Source organism: Lipophrys pholis (assembly GCF_963383615.2).
Source record: "Lipophrys pholis genome assembly, chromosome: 12".
Taxonomy (NCBI): domain Eukaryota; kingdom Metazoa; phylum Chordata; class Actinopteri; order Blenniiformes; family Blenniidae; genus Lipophrys; species Lipophrys pholis.
Window position 1 is genome coordinate 19,729,143 of NC_137641.1, and position 21,908 is coordinate 19,751,050.

The 21,908-nt window shown below is 41.6% G+C and overlaps 1 protein-coding gene across 2 annotated transcripts; it reads right to left on the reverse strand.

The window, feature by feature from the left end:
• Positions 1–982: 982 nt before the first annotated feature.
• On the reverse strand, positions 983–21,908 carry mrrf (mitochondrial ribosome recycling factor). Of its 2 annotated transcripts, none has more exons than XM_080477766.1 (7): positions 21,812–21,908; positions 17,776–17,961; positions 17,469–17,621; positions 12,302–12,420; positions 5,464–5,555; positions 2,581–2,740; positions 983–1,767 (listed from the first exon to the last, which is right to left on the reverse strand). In XM_080477766.1, the coding sequence occupies exons 2-7, from the start codon at positions 17,957–17,959 to the stop codon at positions 1,690–1,692; spliced, it is 786 nt and encodes a 261-aa protein (XP_080333892.1). In that variant the 5' UTR covers positions 17,960–17,961; positions 21,812–21,908; the 3' UTR covers positions 983–1,689. The 2 variants fall into 2 exon arrangements, with proteins under 2 accessions (XP_080333892.1, XP_080333893.1); XM_080477767.1 differs by lacking the exon at positions 21,812–21,908 and adding an exon at positions 20,147–20,298.

The window sequence follows — 21,908 nt, forward strand, 5'->3', positions numbered from 1 at the left end:
TAATTCACTTGATAAATGTCAAGCCAAATGAAGCTATCAGCTGAAAGCAATTTCCTTGTGCTTGCCTGTGTTCTGCGCCAGAGACTTGGGAGATTTTCACCCCTCCATCGATCATGAAGCCTCTGTTTTAGGCCAAGGTACACAATGCCCTCAAATTGCTGACATATGGACCCTCGAATCACCACAAAAACCTGCCATTTCCACCCCGCTCCTCCTCTGTCCCAACGCTGCCACTCCTCTGCTAAACTCTTGTTTATCCAATGACTCTGGCCTGTTTAGACCATTAAAGCAAAGCCATTGAAAGAGACGGAGCACTGAGGGCAAAAAGGAGTACATGCCACTACATGTGGATACCAGCGAGTGCTCATCATGAGAGAAAATACCACCATAAAATCTGATTTGTCACTATTTCTTCATCTCCCTGGTTGCAAAGGATTTTGATAGAAACCTAATTAGGATTTTGCAAAGCTGGAGCGCTGCAATCATCAAATGACTGTGTGGCTTTAACACCAAGTGTGTGGGCAAACTTAAAATAAAGCCTGTCTGACTTGTGGGCCGCCTGCGACCAGTAGCGGAAGCAGCAAAACAAATCACGATGAAGATGATGACACTGACCGCATAATGGCACGGAAAGCCTGGAGCTGGTGTAAACAGCAGTGAGATGAAAGCAGAGCTGTGTGTGTGTGTGTGGGGCTGGTTTCTCAAACAATTCCTGTTATCGTCTCGATTTCAACAAGTGCTCAAACTACAATTCCTGACTGTGGCTTTTAAAAGGCCGCTATTTAAAGGCAAAGACAGCCAAGTGCGCAGCGTTAAAAGCCTCTTTTCCTGAACCGTGGTGCCAGCAGCCGGGGCCTCCAGGTCCACGCACAGGAAAAGTCCATTATCACTCGGACTAATGGAGGAGGGGGCAAACTTCAAACCAAACGCGGAGAAAAAGAAAAGAAAACAGGAGAGGGGAAAAAAAGATGACGCACATGGTACAAAGCAGTGTTTCTTTAATGGAGACCATCAATTATGTTACTTTCCTGACTTTATTGTGTTTAAAAGAGAGAAACCATATTATCAATCCTCTACACGGACAGAAATTAAAGGTCGTTTCCCCCCCCCCCTGCCTTCAAGTGCATTTTTAACAGACTTGGAATCAATGCGAAACAAATGTTTGGCAACACGCAAACAGCGTCTGCTGGGCCGACTCCCACGTATCTGGAACAAACTCTCTTGTGCTCTCGCCACCGAGAAAAACCCGCAGCCAGTTTACATTCGGACGGGTGCGCTCGCTTTATATAAACAGACAGCTCCTGTGGCAAGAAGTTTGATTAGGAGGAGGCCCACAAATCCCATTAAAAGTCGATTCGTCCTATGCGTGGTGTTTGTTTGAAGACGGGAAGCGTAACAGGGGAAGATGGAGGTGACAGGCGATCTGTCCCTGTTGTTTCCGTGCCAGTTTCTGTGGATGCTCGATGGCAGCCAAACACAAATATCACACAAGACCTTTAGAGGAGATGAGATAAGAGGCAGAGAGCCTGTTATTGACTCAAATAATGTCCTTGCCGGAGGAGATGTGTGTGACTCCGTCACTACCGTGATCCAGTCTATTATCAGCGTGTTATAAGCTGCTGTTGCGTGTGTCACCAAACCAATACGAGTTCAATACAAGACCTTGTGTGTTTCTTGTAATCGTCCCGGTCACCCTAACAACTCCTTAGTCTTGGCTGCAAGGAGTTTGTCAATGTCCACCGCACTGCTGTCTGCCATCTGCTGAATCTGTGCAGGCAAAGAGGGAAAGATGGGAGAGAAACAGCATGAGGAGCAACCCGCTGATCCCGACACGAGGTGGGGGGTGTAGGGTTAGTGTGGGGGCGGGGGTCAGATGACCAGTCCTTCTCCCGGGGTTGGTAATGGGCCAGACTGAGGTGTTCGAAAAGCAGGCGGTAAATGTTGACCAATTGTTTATAGATAGAAACGCCAATGACGATGAACTGGCAAGATGAGGAGACAGATTTGTGGTGCCAGCCACCAGACGACTGACCCGATGATGGGTTTAGTCTATTTTTTTTTTTTCCACGAGGATTTTTCACTTTAGATATTGCTTTTGCTTGTAATCATTTCTTTCCTCAGTTGTTATAAAAACGACTTGTCCTCTACAATAGATACCCGGTAAAGTTTTCATGCACCAAATATTTTGAAAAAGGAAGACTTGAACTCTGAGCTCAATTAAAACACGGCGGAGTAGCTTTCTGTTTTCGGTTGCCTTTCAGTAAAGCAATTCTTCATTTCATTCCACACTATTATCTTTACCTGTTGTATTCAATTCACTTTATTATTCCCATTATTCATCTCGTGGTATATTTTCAAAAATGCTTTCATCTTCTCCTGGTACTCATTCATCTTTCCCAATAATAATAATTAAAAAAAAGTTGAGATGCATCACATCCATGAGATGCAAAGCAAAAAGGTTTTTTTGCATCTCATGGGGAGTGTTCTTTACACGGAGTTTCATTTCTACTTTTCCTCAAACGCTCCTCTTTCGGTTTTTATGACTAACTTTTCCTTTGCTCTTCCCGTCCCGTCTCATACCTGTTTTTCGACGAGTCTTAGCGTGTCCTCCGAGTGTCCCTCCTTGGACTTTTTCACCTGGGTGACAGCAGTGGAGCGCACTTTCCTCAGCGTCTCTTTAGCCTTGTTGCTGAACTGTTTGGCCAGCTTGACGAGGCCCTCTCTGTGTTCCCGTGTCACTCTGCAGGGGAAAAGTGGAGGTGAGTTTTCCACAGTTAGGACAGAAGTCATCAGAGAACAAAATCTAGGAACTGCACAACATTAGGCAAAAATGACACCGCAAAACTCATTGTAGAATGACGGCTGTGATTCCGAGGAGTGCATCTGAATAAAAAAATGCACTTTTAATACTGGAAATGTGTATGAGGCTCAGCACTGGTTTCATTTCTATCGTTCAGTAATCCGTCCATTCGACCCACCCCCCCCAAAACAAAAATACAGAAAGCTCCCCAAATTAAGCCAGTGTCAAGGTTTTTAATGTGCAGTGTAATTGCTGGCTCATTACTAATTAATTATTACCCTCCTGTGATCTGAACAATGTTATGTACCGCCAGAGGTTTGCAGGCCAAAGGCTGACATATTAGTTGAATTCACGTTGCTGCATTATAGTACTGAGTGGGTATGTGGTGTAGTCAGTATCCTTTAGATCCAATGAAATGAGGAATTAGTTGAGTTTTGTATCTTTCAGATAATTGTTTATGAGAGAGAGAGAGAGAGAGAGAGAGAGAGAGAGAGAGAGAGAGAGAGAGAGAGAGAGAGAGAGAGAGAGAGAGAGAGAGAGAGAGAGAGAGAGAGAGAGAGAGAGAGAGAGAGAGAGATCACTTCGGCTGCTCCTTTCTAGGGCTGTTATAGCAGATCCTGTGACTCGTACATTTGATTGGGGATAGTTTTACACTGTATACCCGTTCTCATTCTGCACTTAAATCTGTTTCTATTAGCATATCCAGCTTCATCTGTTGTTCCTCTCCACCGACAGGTTTGATATTGGCTCAGATTGGCATGGGCTCACTCACTCACTTTGTTTAAATAAATACACTTGATGTGATGACCAAATGCAATGTTGATGCTGAAATGATGTAGTGAATTCCTAGAGTAGTATTCAAAATAATTCTGCCTTCTCATTGAACCAGTTTAAATGTGTTACAAAACTGATCATTATCTGATATCTGGAGCTAATCGATAAGTGAATATCTAACCATGTAATGTGATTTCCTTAATCAGATTACAGCTTTATTGGATTACTTTATCTGATACTGACAAATAGGATTCGCACACATAGATTTTTCCCGATCATGTTGATGTGCTTGTGCATATATAATTAAACAAACAAGGATTTTTTTCATTTAATTCTTTCATTTCTAAATGCATATAAACCCGTCAGATCTGATTATTGCAATTATCTGATTATTCCCACTTATCGTATTTTTACTGTCATGTAAACAAGATTCTGTATCTCTGTTAAGAAAACAAAACACAAAGGGAGTCACGCAACTTTGTCATTGATGCACAACTGAAACAAAAACTGAGAAACTCAAAAACAAGCAGAAACAACATGATGAAAAGCCGAGTCCTCACTAGTGCAAAAAGAGATGGTAAGTGTTTGTAAGCATGAAATGTAAGTCTTTTAGTTGTGATCAGGGAAACCTGGCGATAATCACGTCTCCCAGACTCAAACCTAACGCGGAGAAATCTGTCATCTCGGCAACTTTGCATTCACTTTGCATTTGTTAATCACGCAGAAAGTCCCACTTCCCATTTCACTCGGCCTCTTTGTCCTTAATTGGCTTTTTTTTATTTCTGCGTTGTTTTTGCCTTGGGGACTATTTGCAAACAATCCAAGTGCGGCGTCTATTTACTGCAAACAATACGGCCTAATTACTGATTCCAGGGCCAATCAAGGAGCGCCTTCTCTTTGGAAATGCAAATGGAGGCTTGGAGCGTGCCGAGACTGATTGCAGGGGGAAAGCAGTCTGACTCTTGTGTCCCTCCTCTGCCAGACTAACACCTGCTGCTGCTGCTCCACACACACACACACACACACACACACACACACACACACACACACACACACACACACACACACACACACACACACACACACACACACACACACACACACACACACACACACACACACACACACACAAGGTGGCACTGATTCGTGTGGACTCACATGCACGTGTGTATATGTAAAAAAACATACTTTATATACACAGGCAGAGTGGTTTAGTGAGTGACTGACAGATTGTTTTGTGGGAGGTTGTTTGAATTGGCTGAGAGGGAAGAAAGAAAGCGAGAGAGATCCAGACACAATACACAGAGTAGAGAGAGCCTGACCCAACCCTCACATCAGCTCACAGAGGCGCTCGATACTTCTACAATTCTACACGCAAAAGTGAATAAAACCTGTCAGCTACAGCAAAGGGAAGCCAGGAGTGGACGCATTAATGGGGGTGCAACACAAAATGATGGGTGAGACTAAAGTTAGTTGTGACCATTTATACATGGGTTATTTTATTCATTTATTGATCATTTTCTTGGTGTCTTGAAAGAGTTTCCAAACCAGACAAACAAAACATTTAAAACCAAAAACTTGAGCCTGATTATTGCATGAGCAGATCATCCAGACATGTCCTAACTTCCAGGAGTGTAAATATGTACTTTATTTAATAATTTCAAAGAAAACAGATCAAGGTGAAAGTAAAAGGGAAAACATGGAAACTGCTTAACAGATGAGGACATTTTAAGCTGAAAGCCTGTGTGTGTGTGTGTGTGTGTGTGTGTGTGTGTGTGTGTGTGTGTGTGTGTGTGTGTGTGTGTGTGTGTGTGTGTGTGTGTGTGTGTGTGTGTGTGTGTGTGTGTGTGTGTGTGTGTGTGTGTGTGTGTGTCTCAAAAGTAACTCACTTGGGAACAGGCACCTTGATGATTGTCCCGTCCACCTCTGGGTTGAGGTTCATGCTGCTCTCTCTTAGGGAACGGGCAGCCGCCGCTGTTGCCTGGAGGCACGCACACACACACAAATATGATTTCAACACTGGTGTGAATGAACAAGCAGGTAGTCGCTCAGCTCCAGCTGGCAATCATTAAGGTGTTGTGTACGCAGCGTGTGTGTGTGTGTGTGTGTGTGTGTGTGTGTGTGTGTGTGTGTGTGTGTGTGTGTGTGTGTGTGTGTGTGTGTGTGTGTGTGTGTAGGGCATGCAGTGTGTCAGGGGAAGCCCAGAGAGTGGAAGCGCCTTGGGCCACTGTCAGCTCTGAGCCCTGTGGAACAAGACTGAGGGGATGCAGGGCACGGTGTTGACCCCTTATGACCCCGCTGGAGAGTCTGCTTGGCCTTGTGGGTGATGAACACACACACATTTTTCTATGTCCCAACTCAAATTTTCAATTAAATTTGGTAATTGTTATGGAAGCAGCTTTAATCTGGTGTACAGTTAAAATCCTGCAAGTTGGCAGAGCCTAAACGTGAGAGTTTCTTATTTAATGTGTGCAGGATGGAGACGAGTGTCGCTCGTTCTCTTCAGGAAGTGTGAAACCATTCAAGTCGGAGGCAGAACTCAACACATTTAGAGGTTTGCAGGGATTTAGTTTCCACATGTAAGACATAATGCAGACATATCCTCCTGTTTTCCATCAGGCACAACAAACAAGATAGTGACATAGCAACAGGATTCAGAGTAAATGAGTCACAACTAATGCACTTATTTCTGTCATGTTAAGCCATTAAGACTAGAATGACCCCAAATTTTTTTCGAAATTTACTGAAAAACATTATTCTCCATTGCCTGTGCAACACATATTCAGCATACACTGAATGACAGGAGCATATAAATTGTCATTTTTGTAATTATTCATCATATTGACAGCGAGTGTGATTGAACTCGTGTGTTACTTTAACATTGTATCACTGCTGTTTCTTCTTACTTTCAAGCTGACATAAAGCAACTAGTAAGACTCATGCACAAGTCTGTTTGAGCCTCAATTCCTCACATCCTGAGGTTGATGAAGTTTTTTTTTTTAAAAGTTGAAAAACAATCAGTGCATTACAAGCTCTATTTCGTCCCATCTTTATTCTACTAAAAACAAAGTGAAATACCTGAATTCTAACCACATTTTACCCAGATTATTCTGCTTCTGAAGCCACATCGTGTTTATACTCAGGCTTTTGAAGTTTATTGTCTAGTTTTTTGTAAGTACTGAGTTCTTGGCTATTCCAACATGCAGAAGCACGGGTTGGAGCTTATCAAGGGGCCACGTTATGGTGTAATTGTTAGCACTCTCGCTTTATTGCTAGAAGGTTCAGTCTGGGCCTTTCTATGTGGAGTTTCCATGTTATTCCTGTCTATTCTTGGGGTACTACAGCGGCACAAAGCAGGATGGATGGTAGATGGATGAATGGAGCGTATCTGTATTAACCTCATGCAGTGATTGTATTTAGTCAAATATTGTTTTTACTGCTGATGATTTCATTTGAGTTCTAAAAATATTGAGCTGATCTTGTCACTAAGCAAACTATTATAACGTTCAACAAACGGTTTAACCTGCACAACAATCCAAAATCCAGGGGAAGTGAGTCTGAATCGTTTTTGGAACAGGAAGATCATCTGGCATAAAAACAATCCATGTCCATGGTACAAGATGCAATGACCCCTAAGACACAATCGTCATCCTTAGATTTTTACTTGGTTTTAATGTAGTGATGAACAACTGCTGCGTCATTTAAAAATAAAAATGAAAACATACAAAAAGACTGTATCTCAATAGTTGTTCAAAGTATCTTTTTGAAGAAACTTTTCGAAGCTAATATTACCCCCAAAACACCATCTGTGATGTTTGTAAAGGATAAAGATAATCAGATGGAGATGAAAAGAAGCTCATTATGTGTTAATGGAGCGGACAAGTGGTCCAGTGTCGGTGTGGACATTGGCTGGAGAGGCAGCTGTGCTGTGTAAATATAACACAACACCAGAGCAGACAAAGACGTGGATAAGAGCATCTGAGAAGCGCTGGTCACACAACCCTCATTTGGTATCGGTTAACTGGTCGAGTGGCTGCTCAGGAATTTATTCAAAAGTAAAATTTTTGGCAGCAAAACGGGAAAAGAATCCAGCTTGAATCTTTAGTGGTAAATATCATAAAAGCACTCACATATGTGAAACCCTTATCATCTTATATTGTGCATTTGTGATACTGGATTTTATAATGTGTGTATTATCCTAGATTGAATTCATATGATCAAAATTTCAGATTCTATATTCAGTATATATACTATTTTACATTGTATATACATTAGTCTATATTGTGTAGTAATTACTTTATAGTGTATAACGTATACTCTTCTTTCATACATCACACATCTTTGTTACATAGCTCTGTACTCTTTTGCACGCTCTCCCCTCTTCTGTCACAACACCTGGAATTTCCCCTCTGTGGAATTAAATAAAAAAAAAAATTGCAATCTAATTTAATCATATCTAAGCATTAAGAAATTCTTCCCTATATACACATTCTGCTGCATGTTAACCAGCTGAACCGAGCCTACACACCATAGAGAGGCCGCCAAGTCCTTAGAATTCCTGAACAGAAATTCCCACAACTCATAGTATTTCTATGTTGCATGAGAATTCCCTTTGCTGAGCTCAAACGTGCAAACACAAGGAGAAAAAGAAAAATAAGACCGTATCGTTTCCTCCTCTTTTTCGATCCCACACACTGTCCAGCTCGAGCTTTTCGACAGCTCCTTCTGGCCTCTCATCCACCGGGGAAAAGAAATGGCCGCAAGATTAAAGGAATTTATTTGTGTGCATTAAATTAATTCATGAGGGTTCGTTTCCTTTGTTAAAATCATCCGGAAAGCCTCTGGTTGCTCTCCTTTGAGTGTGGGGTGATAGATTCATCCCATACCAATGTTTGATCGTTCTCAGCCTCAAATTCATCACCGTTTCCCCTCTCTGACGACCACTCCGGCGGTTTCCAAAAGGTAAAGAAAAAAAAAAAAGGAGCAGGTTCTGGTTAATATGTGGAAGAGAAAGAGAAATTACAGTGAAGTCTCACATCAAACGCTCCCGGCCTGGTTCAAAGCAAATAATCGAGCGGAGAGGAATGCAAGTATGTGTGCTTGTGAGTCTGTGTGTGTGTGTGTGTGTGTCTTTACAAAGACACTTTACCAACACAGTGGTGGGATACTTAAACATGAAAACACAATTCAAATTTCCTCCGGATCTAAGCATGGTGGTAGATGTTGTTAGTTCCTCTTCTCAGTCGCCTCTTAATGAATGAATGGAAAACAATGGCTGGGCCTCTGCGGTGCCCAGTAATGGAGTAATGGATCGGGTTCATTATAAGCCTATTAACTCTGGGTACCGAGGACTCACCTCGGAGTGGGACATGGTTGACTTAGGGTGGAGAGAGAGCGAGAGAGAGAGTGTGTGCGCGTGTGTGTGTGTGTGTGTGTGTGTGTGTGTGTGTGTGTGTGTGTGTGTGTGTGTGTGTGTGTGTGTGTGTGTGTGTGTGTGTGTGTGTGTGTGTGTGTGTGTGTGTGTGTGTGTGTGTGTGTGTGGTCCGTGGTTAGTTTCTAGGAAGGGAAAACAAGAGCTTTTAATCTGATTCATGTATAAAACTGGATTTCCACATCAGATGTGTCGATAAAAACTCTTTCTGAGTTGTGATTTCAGGCAGGTTGAAACACTGAAGGTGCAGGAGCACATTCATTTCCCCTTTTCATGAGTACTGTTTGCTAGATAGATAGAGCTTGATTAATATGGATGATTTTTAAACCTCTGGATACGATACATGCTTTTAAAAACTGGTGACTGTATCAAAAGACAAAATAATCTACATTCGACTACTCCAGAAAACACGATGACAGAATAGAATAGAATAGAAATGAGTTATCAATCCCAGAGGGAAAGTCTTTGCAGCGTTGCTCCACACAGAAAAGCACAGAATGAAAATAAGTTAAAACATCATTAAGACTGATGAGTGTGTAGCTGAAGGTGTTTCTGACCAGGACATCATGGAGACATTGTTCTGGATGCACCTCAGTTTCAGAACCTCTTCTCTCACTGATGCGATGCTGATTAGTCAGATTTAGTATCTTGTTCTCTTCATAATCTCTTCCAACTGTCTTTATTTTCCACTTTGTCTCAATTTTGTTCCGAATAAGCCGTTGTCATTTAATTTCATTTTTTTAGGAATAACATCTTCTCCCTGATGTTTTGGACAAATATCTTTAACCTTTGGACATGGGGCTAACATACAGTATTGTGAGGTCAGTGTCATGTGTGAAGTTGCAGTAATCACAACTCTTTTTCTCACCAAAGTGGCCTCAGTCTTCATTTCTTTTATTGCTTATTATTTATGAAACAAATAAAGAGAAAGCTTGAGAACACTTGATGACTGCATTTAAATACACTTTCCAGGTAACCGTACCAATTGTGTTTCAAAATCAACACAAAAAGGGCCTTCTGCATCGCCGCGTCCTTTTACAACATCAAGACTGATCAAACGTTGAGCTGAGACAGCAAAACATTTACACCACTGCGCCATGAAAGATCAATAGTTGCCCTTTAAAAAAAATATCATACATCACTCTCTGTTAGAAAAATAATCAGTTGCAGGAATTAATTTCTCATTGAGTGTGTGCCAGTTATGTGATGACAGGCGACTCTAAAATATTCCTGAATGTGTTGCAGCAGGTTGCTCATATCCTTGTTAGTTCGAGACAATTACAATTTGTGATGAATGTGGAGCAGTGGCAGGTCAGTGATGGACAACAACATCAAAGGTAGAAGAATTCGTTCCAAACTGGGACTTGGACAATAATCTGACACTGATGAAAGCTCCAGTATTGGTGGTGAATCACTTTTACTGGTGAATAACGGCACTGACTCAGGTGTTGCTGGTGTGTCATCACAAACAGTGTTTAACTGTGTGCTGATCCCAATCACACTGAAACTGACCGCCCATTATTTAAAAACAAGGGTTCATTTGTTAGTGATCAGACTGAGAATCACAAAATACACTGAGAACAAAACAACTCAACTGACGCAACACCCCACTGTGGTACAGAAACACCCACTGGGATACAGAAACACCCACTGTGATACAGAAACACCCACTGGGATACAGAAACACCCACTGGGATACAGAAACACCCACTGTGACACAGAAACACCCACTGTGATACAGAAACACCCACTGGGATACAGAAACACCCACTGTGACACAGAAACACCCACTGGGATACAGAAACACCCACTGGGATACAGAAACACCCACTGGGATACAGAAACACCCACTGGGATACAGAAACACCCACTGTGACACAGAAACACCCACTGGGATACAGAAACACCCACTGGGATACAGAAACACCGACTGGGATACAGAAACACCCACTGGGATACAGAAACACCGACTGGGATACAGAAACACCCACTGGGATACAGAAACACCCACTGTGGTGGAGACATTACTTTTAACGTGGCAAAAGTGTACCACAAGATAATCTTTGATATTTAATGGGGAAAAAAAAACTTGAGTTCACTGAGACCAGGTTGAAAAACACTAGTACAGACGATCACTTATCATGTATTTGCTGAAGAATTTGATGTCCAAAAGTATTAAAAAAATAGAGAGGAAAGACAAAAACAAAGTAAGAGGAGGGAATTATCATTCAAAGAGGAAACTTACCAACTCCAATTTTACATATTAAATAGTATTTAATTCTTTGCCTTTTTGCATCATCTTGTTGTGGTTTCAAACACATTACTTGTTTTGAGTTAAGTCAAGAAACTTACATTGCCTTAACTTAAATTCTAATTCAAGCCTTTGTCGACTTTTCAAGCATTTGCAAGATGATCAGACTACAAGTCAATATAAGTTGAACGTATGTTTGGTGGAAAGGAAATATGATCCTACATCCTATGTTAATTTTAGATATTGGTCCTTTGTGTTTTTGTGAAGAGCATGACTACTCTCACAAGCGTTTCCTCACAGAGCGTGAGAATGAAAACGATGAATGTTTGAAGTTGAACTTTGCAAGTGAAGCTCTGATACGATGAAAACATGATGAATATAATGTAGATGCTCAGTGGCTCAAGAGATCAAAGAGAGCTGATTCTATCAGTCATGACTGCCTCTGGATATACGATTACATAATACTGCGTGCAACCCCCCCCCCAACAAAAAAAAAGACTTGCATATTTAGATTTTCCAGACCACCACAGAGTCTGCTGCTAAAAATGTGAGTGGACTAAACCTTCGAAGGAAACAAGAGAAAGAAAAGAAGTGAAAAGAAGAAAGAAAAATAATCCGTTCCTTCCTAACCGGGGGGTAAGATGAGGTCATTTCCTCTTCTGTGACAACTCATGCACAGACATAACCACACTGCAGAGCGAGCATACATACATGGTGTTTTGTTGCCATCTTTCACCCCATGAACAAAGGGCTGCCCCAGTGATCAATCAATAAGCTTGCGAGACGCAGCTGGACAGGGACAGGCGGGTCGAGTTTCATCCACATGGAGCGGTTGTGGGATTCGAGTCCTGGTCTGGCTCACTTTTCCTTCTGCGTGAACCATCTATCTGCCTGTGCGGTGGCTTTTTTTTTTTTTTTTTTTTTTTACAAAGCTTAGTTACTGCAGATTTGTCCGGCAGACACAAAGTGGTACTTGGTGGAAAACGTTTGGTGCACGTGAGCTCCTTGCGTTTTGCTTGTGTTTTTGTTTAAGTGATCGTCTTACCTCAGGGAAGCCGCTCATGTTGACCATAATGAACAGAGGTGACTTCATGGAGATCTGACCCAGCTGGTTGAGAGGGAACTTCCCATCTTGAGTTGTCACCACGATGTGATCCAGAGCTCCTAAACAAATGTAGAACAATACAAATACAGAATTACTTTTATTCATTCATGTGATTTTTTATTTTTTTTTTTTTCATTGGTGATTGGTACCAAAACAATAACTGGCCAGAAACACTAAGATAAACATCAGTGAGCCACCACATGATAAACACCTGCCTAATATGATGTAGGTCTACAGCTATGCAGCCCTATAAACAACAAACTGTGATGCACTATGTATTCTGACAGCTGTTTATGAGAATCAGCTTCAACTTCTGCAGCGGTTTGAATCACAGTAGTTCATCGGTTAGATCGCATCTCATGTGCCCAGATTTCACTCTTCACGTGCGTCAATAAATTCCCATGAACCTGTTGCTGGATCTACCTTTTCACCCCTTTGGACCGCTGTTAGATACAAACCAGTGCCGACTGGGAACCCCACAAGCATGGCAACCTCATCTAGCCATCACAAACTCCCTGGCATCCTGACACTTTTGGTTCGTTTTTCCTGCTTCTAACACGTCAACTTGAAAACACAAAGTTCACCTGCTGCCAAATACATCACAACTGTCATCAAAGAAAAAATAGCTATTATTTATGTTACCAGTCAGTGGGTCATAATGATATAATGCTGGCTGATTAGTGTTTAATTGCATTAAAATACAGTTTAAGAAATTTATGTTTCAGTAAGAAATGATAATAAATTTAATAAGGCTAATTAAAATAATAGTCATGACGCAAAATCCTGAGTGTAATGGGTCTGACATTTGCAGGAATGAGCACTATCAAAGTAAAAGTCTCTGCTCTTAATGAAATTCCTACTCAGTATGTGACTGCAGATTAATACTGTGAGTTTAGAGTTTATAGAGCGTCACTCCCAATGCATTACATTAGTCTGCTTTACTTGTATGTATGTGTTTTACATGTCACTGATGGTTTAATATGACGAAATCTGTGTTCTTCCGTTATCATCCTCGATTATCACAAAATGTTTGCTGATGTGATCCATTTATACAACATGTTTATTTGCAGTACAGTTCCCACATGTATTTGCTGCTTTCCTGTGGCAACACGGTTTCCATACCGAAAAAAGGATGAATGAAAACAGAGTCAATCATTTAGCCACTCAGACAGATAGTCAGACAGATAGTCAGAAGAAAATGTGCAGCAGAAGCCACAAATTGCAGTAGTAGGTTCGAGAAAAAACAAAAGAAGAAAATTAGAGCCTGCTGTCAGAAAGTTTCCATGGTATCTTGTCTCTTTTCACTGTCAGAGAGAAACAAAGGTAAGACTGCCAACACACACCGACTTCAGCCCCACACCCTCCCTCTTTTCCTCCGTCCCTTCATCCAACCGTCCACCCCGCTCCGTCTCCTCCTCCTGGCTAACCTCAGACGCAGTTGTTTCCTTCTTTATCCACCTCTGCCTTACATCACTGCCGGCCTGGTTACTCAGTGGGGGTTTGTGTATTGGCGCTATGTGTGTAAAAAGTGGGGTGAATGGGAGGTGAGCCAGGAGGGTCGTTTTCTTTATAAAATCAATTCATCACACGGATTTAATCGCGGAAACGGGTAACATATGATGTTACACTAGTATTTATTTCACAACAATGCCAACCTGGGAGCCAATGATACCATCCCCCTCAACTCACCAGCTTGCCCCAGTGCTTCTGTGTGCATGTGGCCCATTCGTACTCATATCTGTCACAGTCTGCCTGTCTGTCTTTGTTACCTGGGCCTCGACAATGAGCACCAGCACATCTGCAAGCACTTTAGCGGGGCAGACAGACATTCAGTCATTTCTTTAACTACGAAGATGGATGATAAGGAAGGGGTACGCCGAGGTTGAGATATGGGCAGCAGAAGGTGGCTTTAAAAAAAAGCACTAAGCCAAATTATGTTTTAAAATAATACCTTATAACCGTTTCTTTGAATATATTTCAAAAGCAACATATATCTTAGAGTGCTTACCATGTACATTGTATTGGTACTTAAAAGAAAAAAAATGTGAGAAATGTTTCTATCAATAATGTAAAAAAAAACCTCACTGTACAACTGAACGAGGGTCATATTGTTAAGGTAGTGGTTAGTAGGTTTGTCTTATGGTTACAACCTGTCTGGGTCAAGTCTGGGCGTCGGGGTCTCTCTGGGTGGAATCTGGACGCTCTCCCTGTTTGTATACGATTTTCCCTGGATACTTCAGTGTAACTACAAAGTTCATAAACATGCATTTGAGGTTAATTGCTGACTTTTGACTGCCCATGGGGTGATTGTCTGTCTTCCCCCGCCTTCCCCCACAGTCTGCTGGCATCGGTTCCAGCGCACCATGACACCGAGTTGGATATAGAAGATGGATGGATGAGTGCTATTGTTTTCTAATAAAAACTAAATTTAACATTAAAAAAAATCCTCAGAATTGTTTAGTAGCTTGTGATGGACACCAATAAATGCATTAAAAAAAATGGATGTTACAACATCAGTTGTTTAGTTCAGATTATATTCCATTAATAGGCCAAAAGAAATCTTATAATCACCCGTATCATTTGTATCTATCTTTTAGAAAAATGATGCTAATGGTTACCATGATCTGCATTTTATATTTTTTGTGGTCACCATTAGTTCTCTTTCAGGCTTAAATGTATTCAGCTCGCTGTAATTTGAACTCTCACTAATAGATTGTGCAGAGTGTTCCTCTATTCTTTGGAGAGAGTAAGATTTGTAGTTTTCCAGTTATTAACACTAACGCTAAGGAAGGCTAACTCTCTGTTGGCTTCGGATACGAGAAAGTAAACAAAGATAAAATCCCAAAATGCTGAACTGCACAATTAACAATGTTTTCATGGAAACAGACTGAGTTTCCAAGCCAGATTAGCTATTTGTGATTACCACAACATGGTGGACGTAACACTGATCCCCGCCTCACTGCATTTATCGGGTCTAACTTTCAGCTATACATCAGCTGCATACAAACACACACACACAAGTATGCACAACAGCACAGATCTGTACACACACTCTTAAGGTTAATGAGAGCCAGATGAGAGGCCCAGGGAACGAACACACACACACACACACACACACACACACACACACACACACACACACACACACACACACACACACACACACACACACACACACACACACACACACACACACACACACACACACACACACACACACACACACACACACACACACACACACACACACACACACACACACACACACACACACACACACACACACACACTTGCATGAGACAAACACACAAAGATTCGGACCGCTGACGTCATTTCATTCCACCATCTCATCTCGTTGTCAGCCCTAAGTCCTGCTGCCTCCCTGGATTACTGTGCAGCTGGACAGAAGAGAGGGGATGAACGGAGCGGAGGAGAGCAGCGAAGGGATAGACAGACTGAGGGAACGACAGGAAGGATGACAGAACAGAGGGATGGAGGCACAAAGGATGAAAGACACAGAGAGAGGAGTGAGGAGTGGACACCGGTGATGAAGGAAGTGAAGAAGGAAACTCTCGAGAATGTTTTTCTGTGGATCGATTACTAATTTTAATTCGTTAAGGATGAGGCGGAGATAGCAAAATGCTTTGGCAAAATAGAAAATTGTAGGAAAAATGAACAGGAAGAGTAAGAAATGGAAGGAAGTGCTGAAGATAGAAAATAGCGTCACGAGAACAAAATCCTAAGTGGTGAAAGAAGGTTGGAAGTTTACAGGACACGGCACTAAAGGTTCAATTATAAAAATCAAGGATGGAATTGTGCTTCTGTTGTCTACATTTCTATATAAAAGGGAAACCTCAAAACAAAAAAAACAAAGTCTATTTATATCTGAGAAGAAAAGGTGGAATGAATTCAAGATTATTTCGGATTGAGGCGGCTGCCTCATCCCTCGGGAGCTTCTATTATACAGCCCACCTCTGACTCCTCCAGCCCTGCTCCCATCTGCTAGAAGCCAGAAGCAAAGGGTCACGACCTGGATGTAGTTGGGGAAATGGAGGCCACACCAGGGTCAGGGGAACATCACGTGTCGATCTCCTCAGGTTAAACCCCTGGGCGCTTTGTCAGGTAAATGCAAAAGGCAGAGAAACACTTTGAACCCAAAGTAAAACGTCTGATGTGCAGAGTGCAGGACACACACACACAGAACAAATTTCACATGAAGTTACTTTATTGATTATTTCTCATCTTATTCATAGTTAACCTTGAATACACATACGAGGAGGAGTGGGCTGCCACAGTGCAGCGCCCCAAGAACATTTTTCTCATACTGCCCATAAGTGTGATTTTGGCCAAAATTGTGTTTCTTCATGTCTCACTGTTACTCCTCATGGCCAGATGAGATCTGCTCTCAGGCCTGCGACTGTGCATCAGACAAAGTTTGTACACAAGATGACTGGATCTACTCATGATGTCTGACAAATGAAGTATTCCGAAGCAAACCATTTGCAGGCAAACACTCCCTGAAGTCCTTGTTTCATAAAGTTTCCCATACGCTTTGTGTCTGACTTGGTGTTTTCAATTCCGAGCCGTTTGTAAAGCGTTCGTGTCCACAAACAATTCAAAGGTGGAACACATGACAACAGTGCAACTGGCCAAGTACTTTTGGCTGAGACTTTTAGTATACAGACAAAAAAATTAATTATGGGGGTAAAAGTAAAATTTTCAGTTGGATTGTTATTGTGCAAGGTAAATGTATTTCAGGTTTGTCTTATATATTTTTCGTTTTTCAACCAACTAAAAATGTAACTTACAAATCCATCCATCTTCTTTACCTCTTAATCCAGTTCAGAACCTATTTTTAACTGAAAGACACAATTAAGTTGTTTTTTTTTTTTTACTTGAAACTAACTTTTTGAGATATTTGATTATTTTGGATGCACTTATACATGTTGAGGGCAGAAATTTGCCATAACACTTGGAAGTCAGCAGTACGAATAGGATCTACTTTGCCACTGAAGACAACACATGTGAATCAAAAAAAGAAGTGAGGTTATGAGACATTAAGCAGATTGACAATGAGAAAAAGCCAATCAAGAGACGAGCTGACTACCTGGTGAAGTCCTGATGCTGAGGTTGCGTGTGAAATCGTCTTTGAGCGCGCCGAGGATGGCGGCCATGTCCTGCTTCACCTCATCCAAACTGATGATGTCTTCCACCAGAGCGGCATTAATATTCACCTTCCCTGACTGGCCCTTTGCCTTGGCTTGAAAGATGAAAGGAAGGGAAGGAACTTAAAGATGAGCAGATGATCAAACTCATATCTAAGACAAATAGCATCTAATCAGCAAACTCACTTCTGGGCCAACAGGAACACAAGCAAAAGGACGGACCGCAGAATCTGTGATCTCCTTACTGACCTTTTGCCTTCTTGGTGGCGTACAGCCTGGTGCATGCAGCAGCAGCAGGGGGCCAACGAGTGGTGCCGGGGCAAAGAAGTGGACAAACATTGACTCTGGAGGAGACTGCGAGGGGAGCCCTGAAATGCCGGACCACGGAGTGACACAGAAGAGGTCGCAGCAGGCTCAGGTTGTTCAAAGCCATGTCTGCACACAAACAGAAGGGGTAAAATAAGAGTGTCAGGTAAAACAAAATTCAGGAGAAACACACAAATGCAACTAATTTGAGTTGTATGGGACAACAACTGACTACCTTTGACAGCTTTAAATCATTTAACAATCAGGTGAATGTGCTGCTGGTGATGCACATCCAAGGAGGTAATAGCTCACATCAGCCAGCAGGAGGTAGGCCGACATCTTCTTTTAACTTAACCCAGTGGCAGCATCTTTTTACTCCTTTCCCATTGAAAGGTGAAATGCTATTTAACCCAAGTTATGTCACTGAGAACGGGATTGAATTCTTAAGACGGACCTGCCATACATATACATACATTACACACTGAAATCAGAGCGATTTCAGTATGAAAAGCTACATTCAAGCCTTTTCTATAAACAGTTTGAGAGGAATTATTGTGGCAAATGTGAAAAAATTGAGGCTTTGCATTGGAGCAGTGGTTAGAACCATCATACTTGCTCATACTTGGTATGAAGAACCAAGTTTGATTCCAGTAGATCCCTTTTTCTGTTGTTTTTTTTTTTTTTTTTTTAAATGGAGGTTCTCCTTATGTCTGCCAAAGGTTTCTTTAACTGCTCAGGCTTTGTTCCAGAATTTAAAGAGATACTCTTTCAGTTTAAAGATAAGCATATGAGACTGAATATATGTGTTGGAGCATCTTCTATTCTGCTTTATTCAACTTGGGGTGAGTGAGGGCTGGAGGTGATCCACCCTGGCCGGGCTTCCTGTCCATTAGGTCAACACAAAGACAGACACACACTCACAATCACACCAACGGGCAACTTAGAGCCACCAATCAACCTCGGATGCATGATTTTGGGCTGTGGGAGAAAACCAGAGGACCCAGAGAAAACCGATGCATGCCCGAGGAGAATATGCGAACTCCGCACAAAAAAGACCTCGAGCCTGGATTGGAAGTGGGGATGACCTCACCGCAAGGCGAGAGTGCTCACCATTACACTTTTAGGTGGTGCAGAAGATGGATAGATCTGTGGAAAATCTTTCAAATGTTCATTGAGATCGTATTCACAACAGTTGGGAAAAGGTTTAAAGTAACCATGACCTTGAATAATGAAAATAAACAGAGTTCATCTTTGATTCCACACTTAAAACAATTGTTCCCAAGAGATTCTGCTGGAAAGGACAGCGGTGACGGATAACAAGTTATTTATATTTATAATTATTTTGGAATAATTACCACAACTGCTGTAAATCAGGGCCTTTCATGCTACTTGACTGATTAATTACTAAAGAATTAGTTTGGGTTTTGATTAGCATCTTAAAAGAACCACTGAAAAGAGGATCACTGTGGGTTATAATTTAGTGGTGGAGCAACATTTTCAACTGTGAGCAACAATTATTTGTGCTACGTGTTTAATCAAGCTCCTTTGGTCTCTAAATAAATAGTTGTTTTTTTAAAATTGCCTGTATAATTTACATAAAGTCAAAATCACATGAAAATATGAAGGTGACAATTTCATGGAACAAAAAAGTTGATTTCTCAATTTTGAGAGGATGAAGATTGACATGTTGGCTTGAAACAAATAAATGAATTAATGGCAGTTGCTTATTTTGCTGTATATAAAATTAAGAATCTGACACTCAATTTAGCATTTAAGTCAGATCACAGATATTTTCTTTACCCAGAATTTCTACAGGAAATTCCAGAACTCGAGAAGATATCCTTGCGACTATATTCACTATTTATGCTGCTCAAAAGCTTCCTGCAATCAACACTACAGGCTGCATCACTCATATTCACACGAACATGCTTTCTTTTCCTCTTCCACTCTCAAATCGGTGCAATGAAACTACGTCTGCTCCCAGCTTGTTTGGGCATTCCTGAAGGAGAACCTCCCATTCGAACACACAACAATACCAGACTGACCCCCTCCCCTGCCTTTCTATGGACGGATTGTACCCCATCTCACAAACTAGCTCTCAGTCAGTGACCCTCAGTGTGTACACACACAGGTACAGACAAACTCATAGATATTCAAGCCCACAGATGCAAACAAACACCAAAGCACATCTTTCACAGTCAATGGCTGTGAACAGCTCGCAGTTCTCTATTGTCTGGAGAGTATTTATAACTTACCTGTGGGAAGAGACATTCAGTCCTATACTGCGTCAACACAGTAATATACTACAACTTACCGAGCTACAAAACTGGAATCCATGCAAGTACTATTTAGACTACATTGTGGACCACCACCTTGTATAAAAACCCTGGACCGGGCATCGATGGCTGGCAGGTTTCCTGACGAGCTGATATGATACACCACAGTGTGGCAGAGCAGACAGGCAGCGATGTGGGATGGTGACAGATCCCTTTAGAGGGGAAGTCGAGCAGAAAAAGTGAAGCACAGGTGTTCAGTGGGATACTGTAGTCTCATATCCTGTAGATTACACACACACACACACACACACACACACACACACACACACGCGCGCACGCACAGCAGCAGCTGCAGACACACCTCTGTTTCATCCAGCTGGTGAGCCCGCATGCTCACAATGTTCCCTTCACAGATCAGGCAGAAAACAACCCTGCAGACTTTCTGATAATGTTCTGCCTCCTCAAACAAACTGTGAGCACTGGGGGTTATATTAATTGTTTCGAATGTTTTTCATCAATCATTAATTTCTTGATGAAATTGATTAATTGTTGAGGTGATAAAGAGCGAAGGTCTTGAAGCTCTCGAGCTTCAGCTGGCAGCCTTTGAATGTCTAGTTAGAACTTGAAAATATTCTGAAAACAATTAAAGTTTCATAGGTACTGTACATGATAGGCAAGCCCATCTGAAGGGTCACCATGCATGAATGGATGCATGCATGCATCCATCCATCCATCCATCCATCCATCCACCCATATACTCAAATTCACACCCATGAGCAAATTAGGGCCATAAATTAGGTTCAAATGCATGGGGGGGGGGGGGGGGGGGGGTTGACAATGGGAGAAAAGCCAGAAAGGCCCTCCAACAGACTCAAAACAATTATATTGTTGCTGTGAGGTGTGGTCCATTCACTATTACCTCACAAAATCGTGGATAAATGCTGCATTCTGAAAATTTCCAATGTGGGATAATTCAGGACAAAATGGATAAACCCCAAATCAATTGAGAACATCATCTTAATGTGTGATCATTATCCTCAACAAGCACTTATTTGCAGATATGACCAGGTTGATTCAGTGTTTGACTGGTACTTTGGTCTAAGAAGTTCAGGAAAGGTTAAAGATTGCTGCTAATCTTGACTCCATGTCACTGGAGACAACAAAAACAAACAGAAATCTCGGTGTAATTATTGACTCAGACCTGAAATTCAACAACAGCATTCAGACAATAACAAAGTCAGCTGACTATCATCTGAACAATAATGCAGGCTTTCAACAATAGATTTTATTTATTTGATGATCTTTATCTTAATAAAGCTTTTGCTTTATTCTTTTTTAATTCCTTTCTTAATTACCTTGTTTTAATGTATCGCATATTAATCGCTTACGATTAAGTTCCTTAATCACCTTGTTTTCATGAATTCTCTTTATTTACTTCTAAAGCACTGTGTCTGAATGCTGGTATGTATACATTTGTCTCTAATAATCTAGGATGTAGAAGACAGTCATTGTTTGATTAAATAAACCCGGTAGATATTTCTCGTTTGTGTCTCTGAGGCGGTGTGAAGGTCGGTGTCATGGGGCCGTGCATGCAACACTTTTAGGCTAAATAAACCACTGTTATATTATATATTGGAGTGAATATCTGCGACGAGATATTTAAACGACATTCCAGCTAAAATTAAGTTAAAAAGCACACTTACTTTGAACCCACAGCCTTTTTTACAGCCGCATGTTACCTGAAGAGGGGAAACAGAAAAAGTCAACGTGTGGCGTCATCGCCCAGCGCCGGTGCGCTCC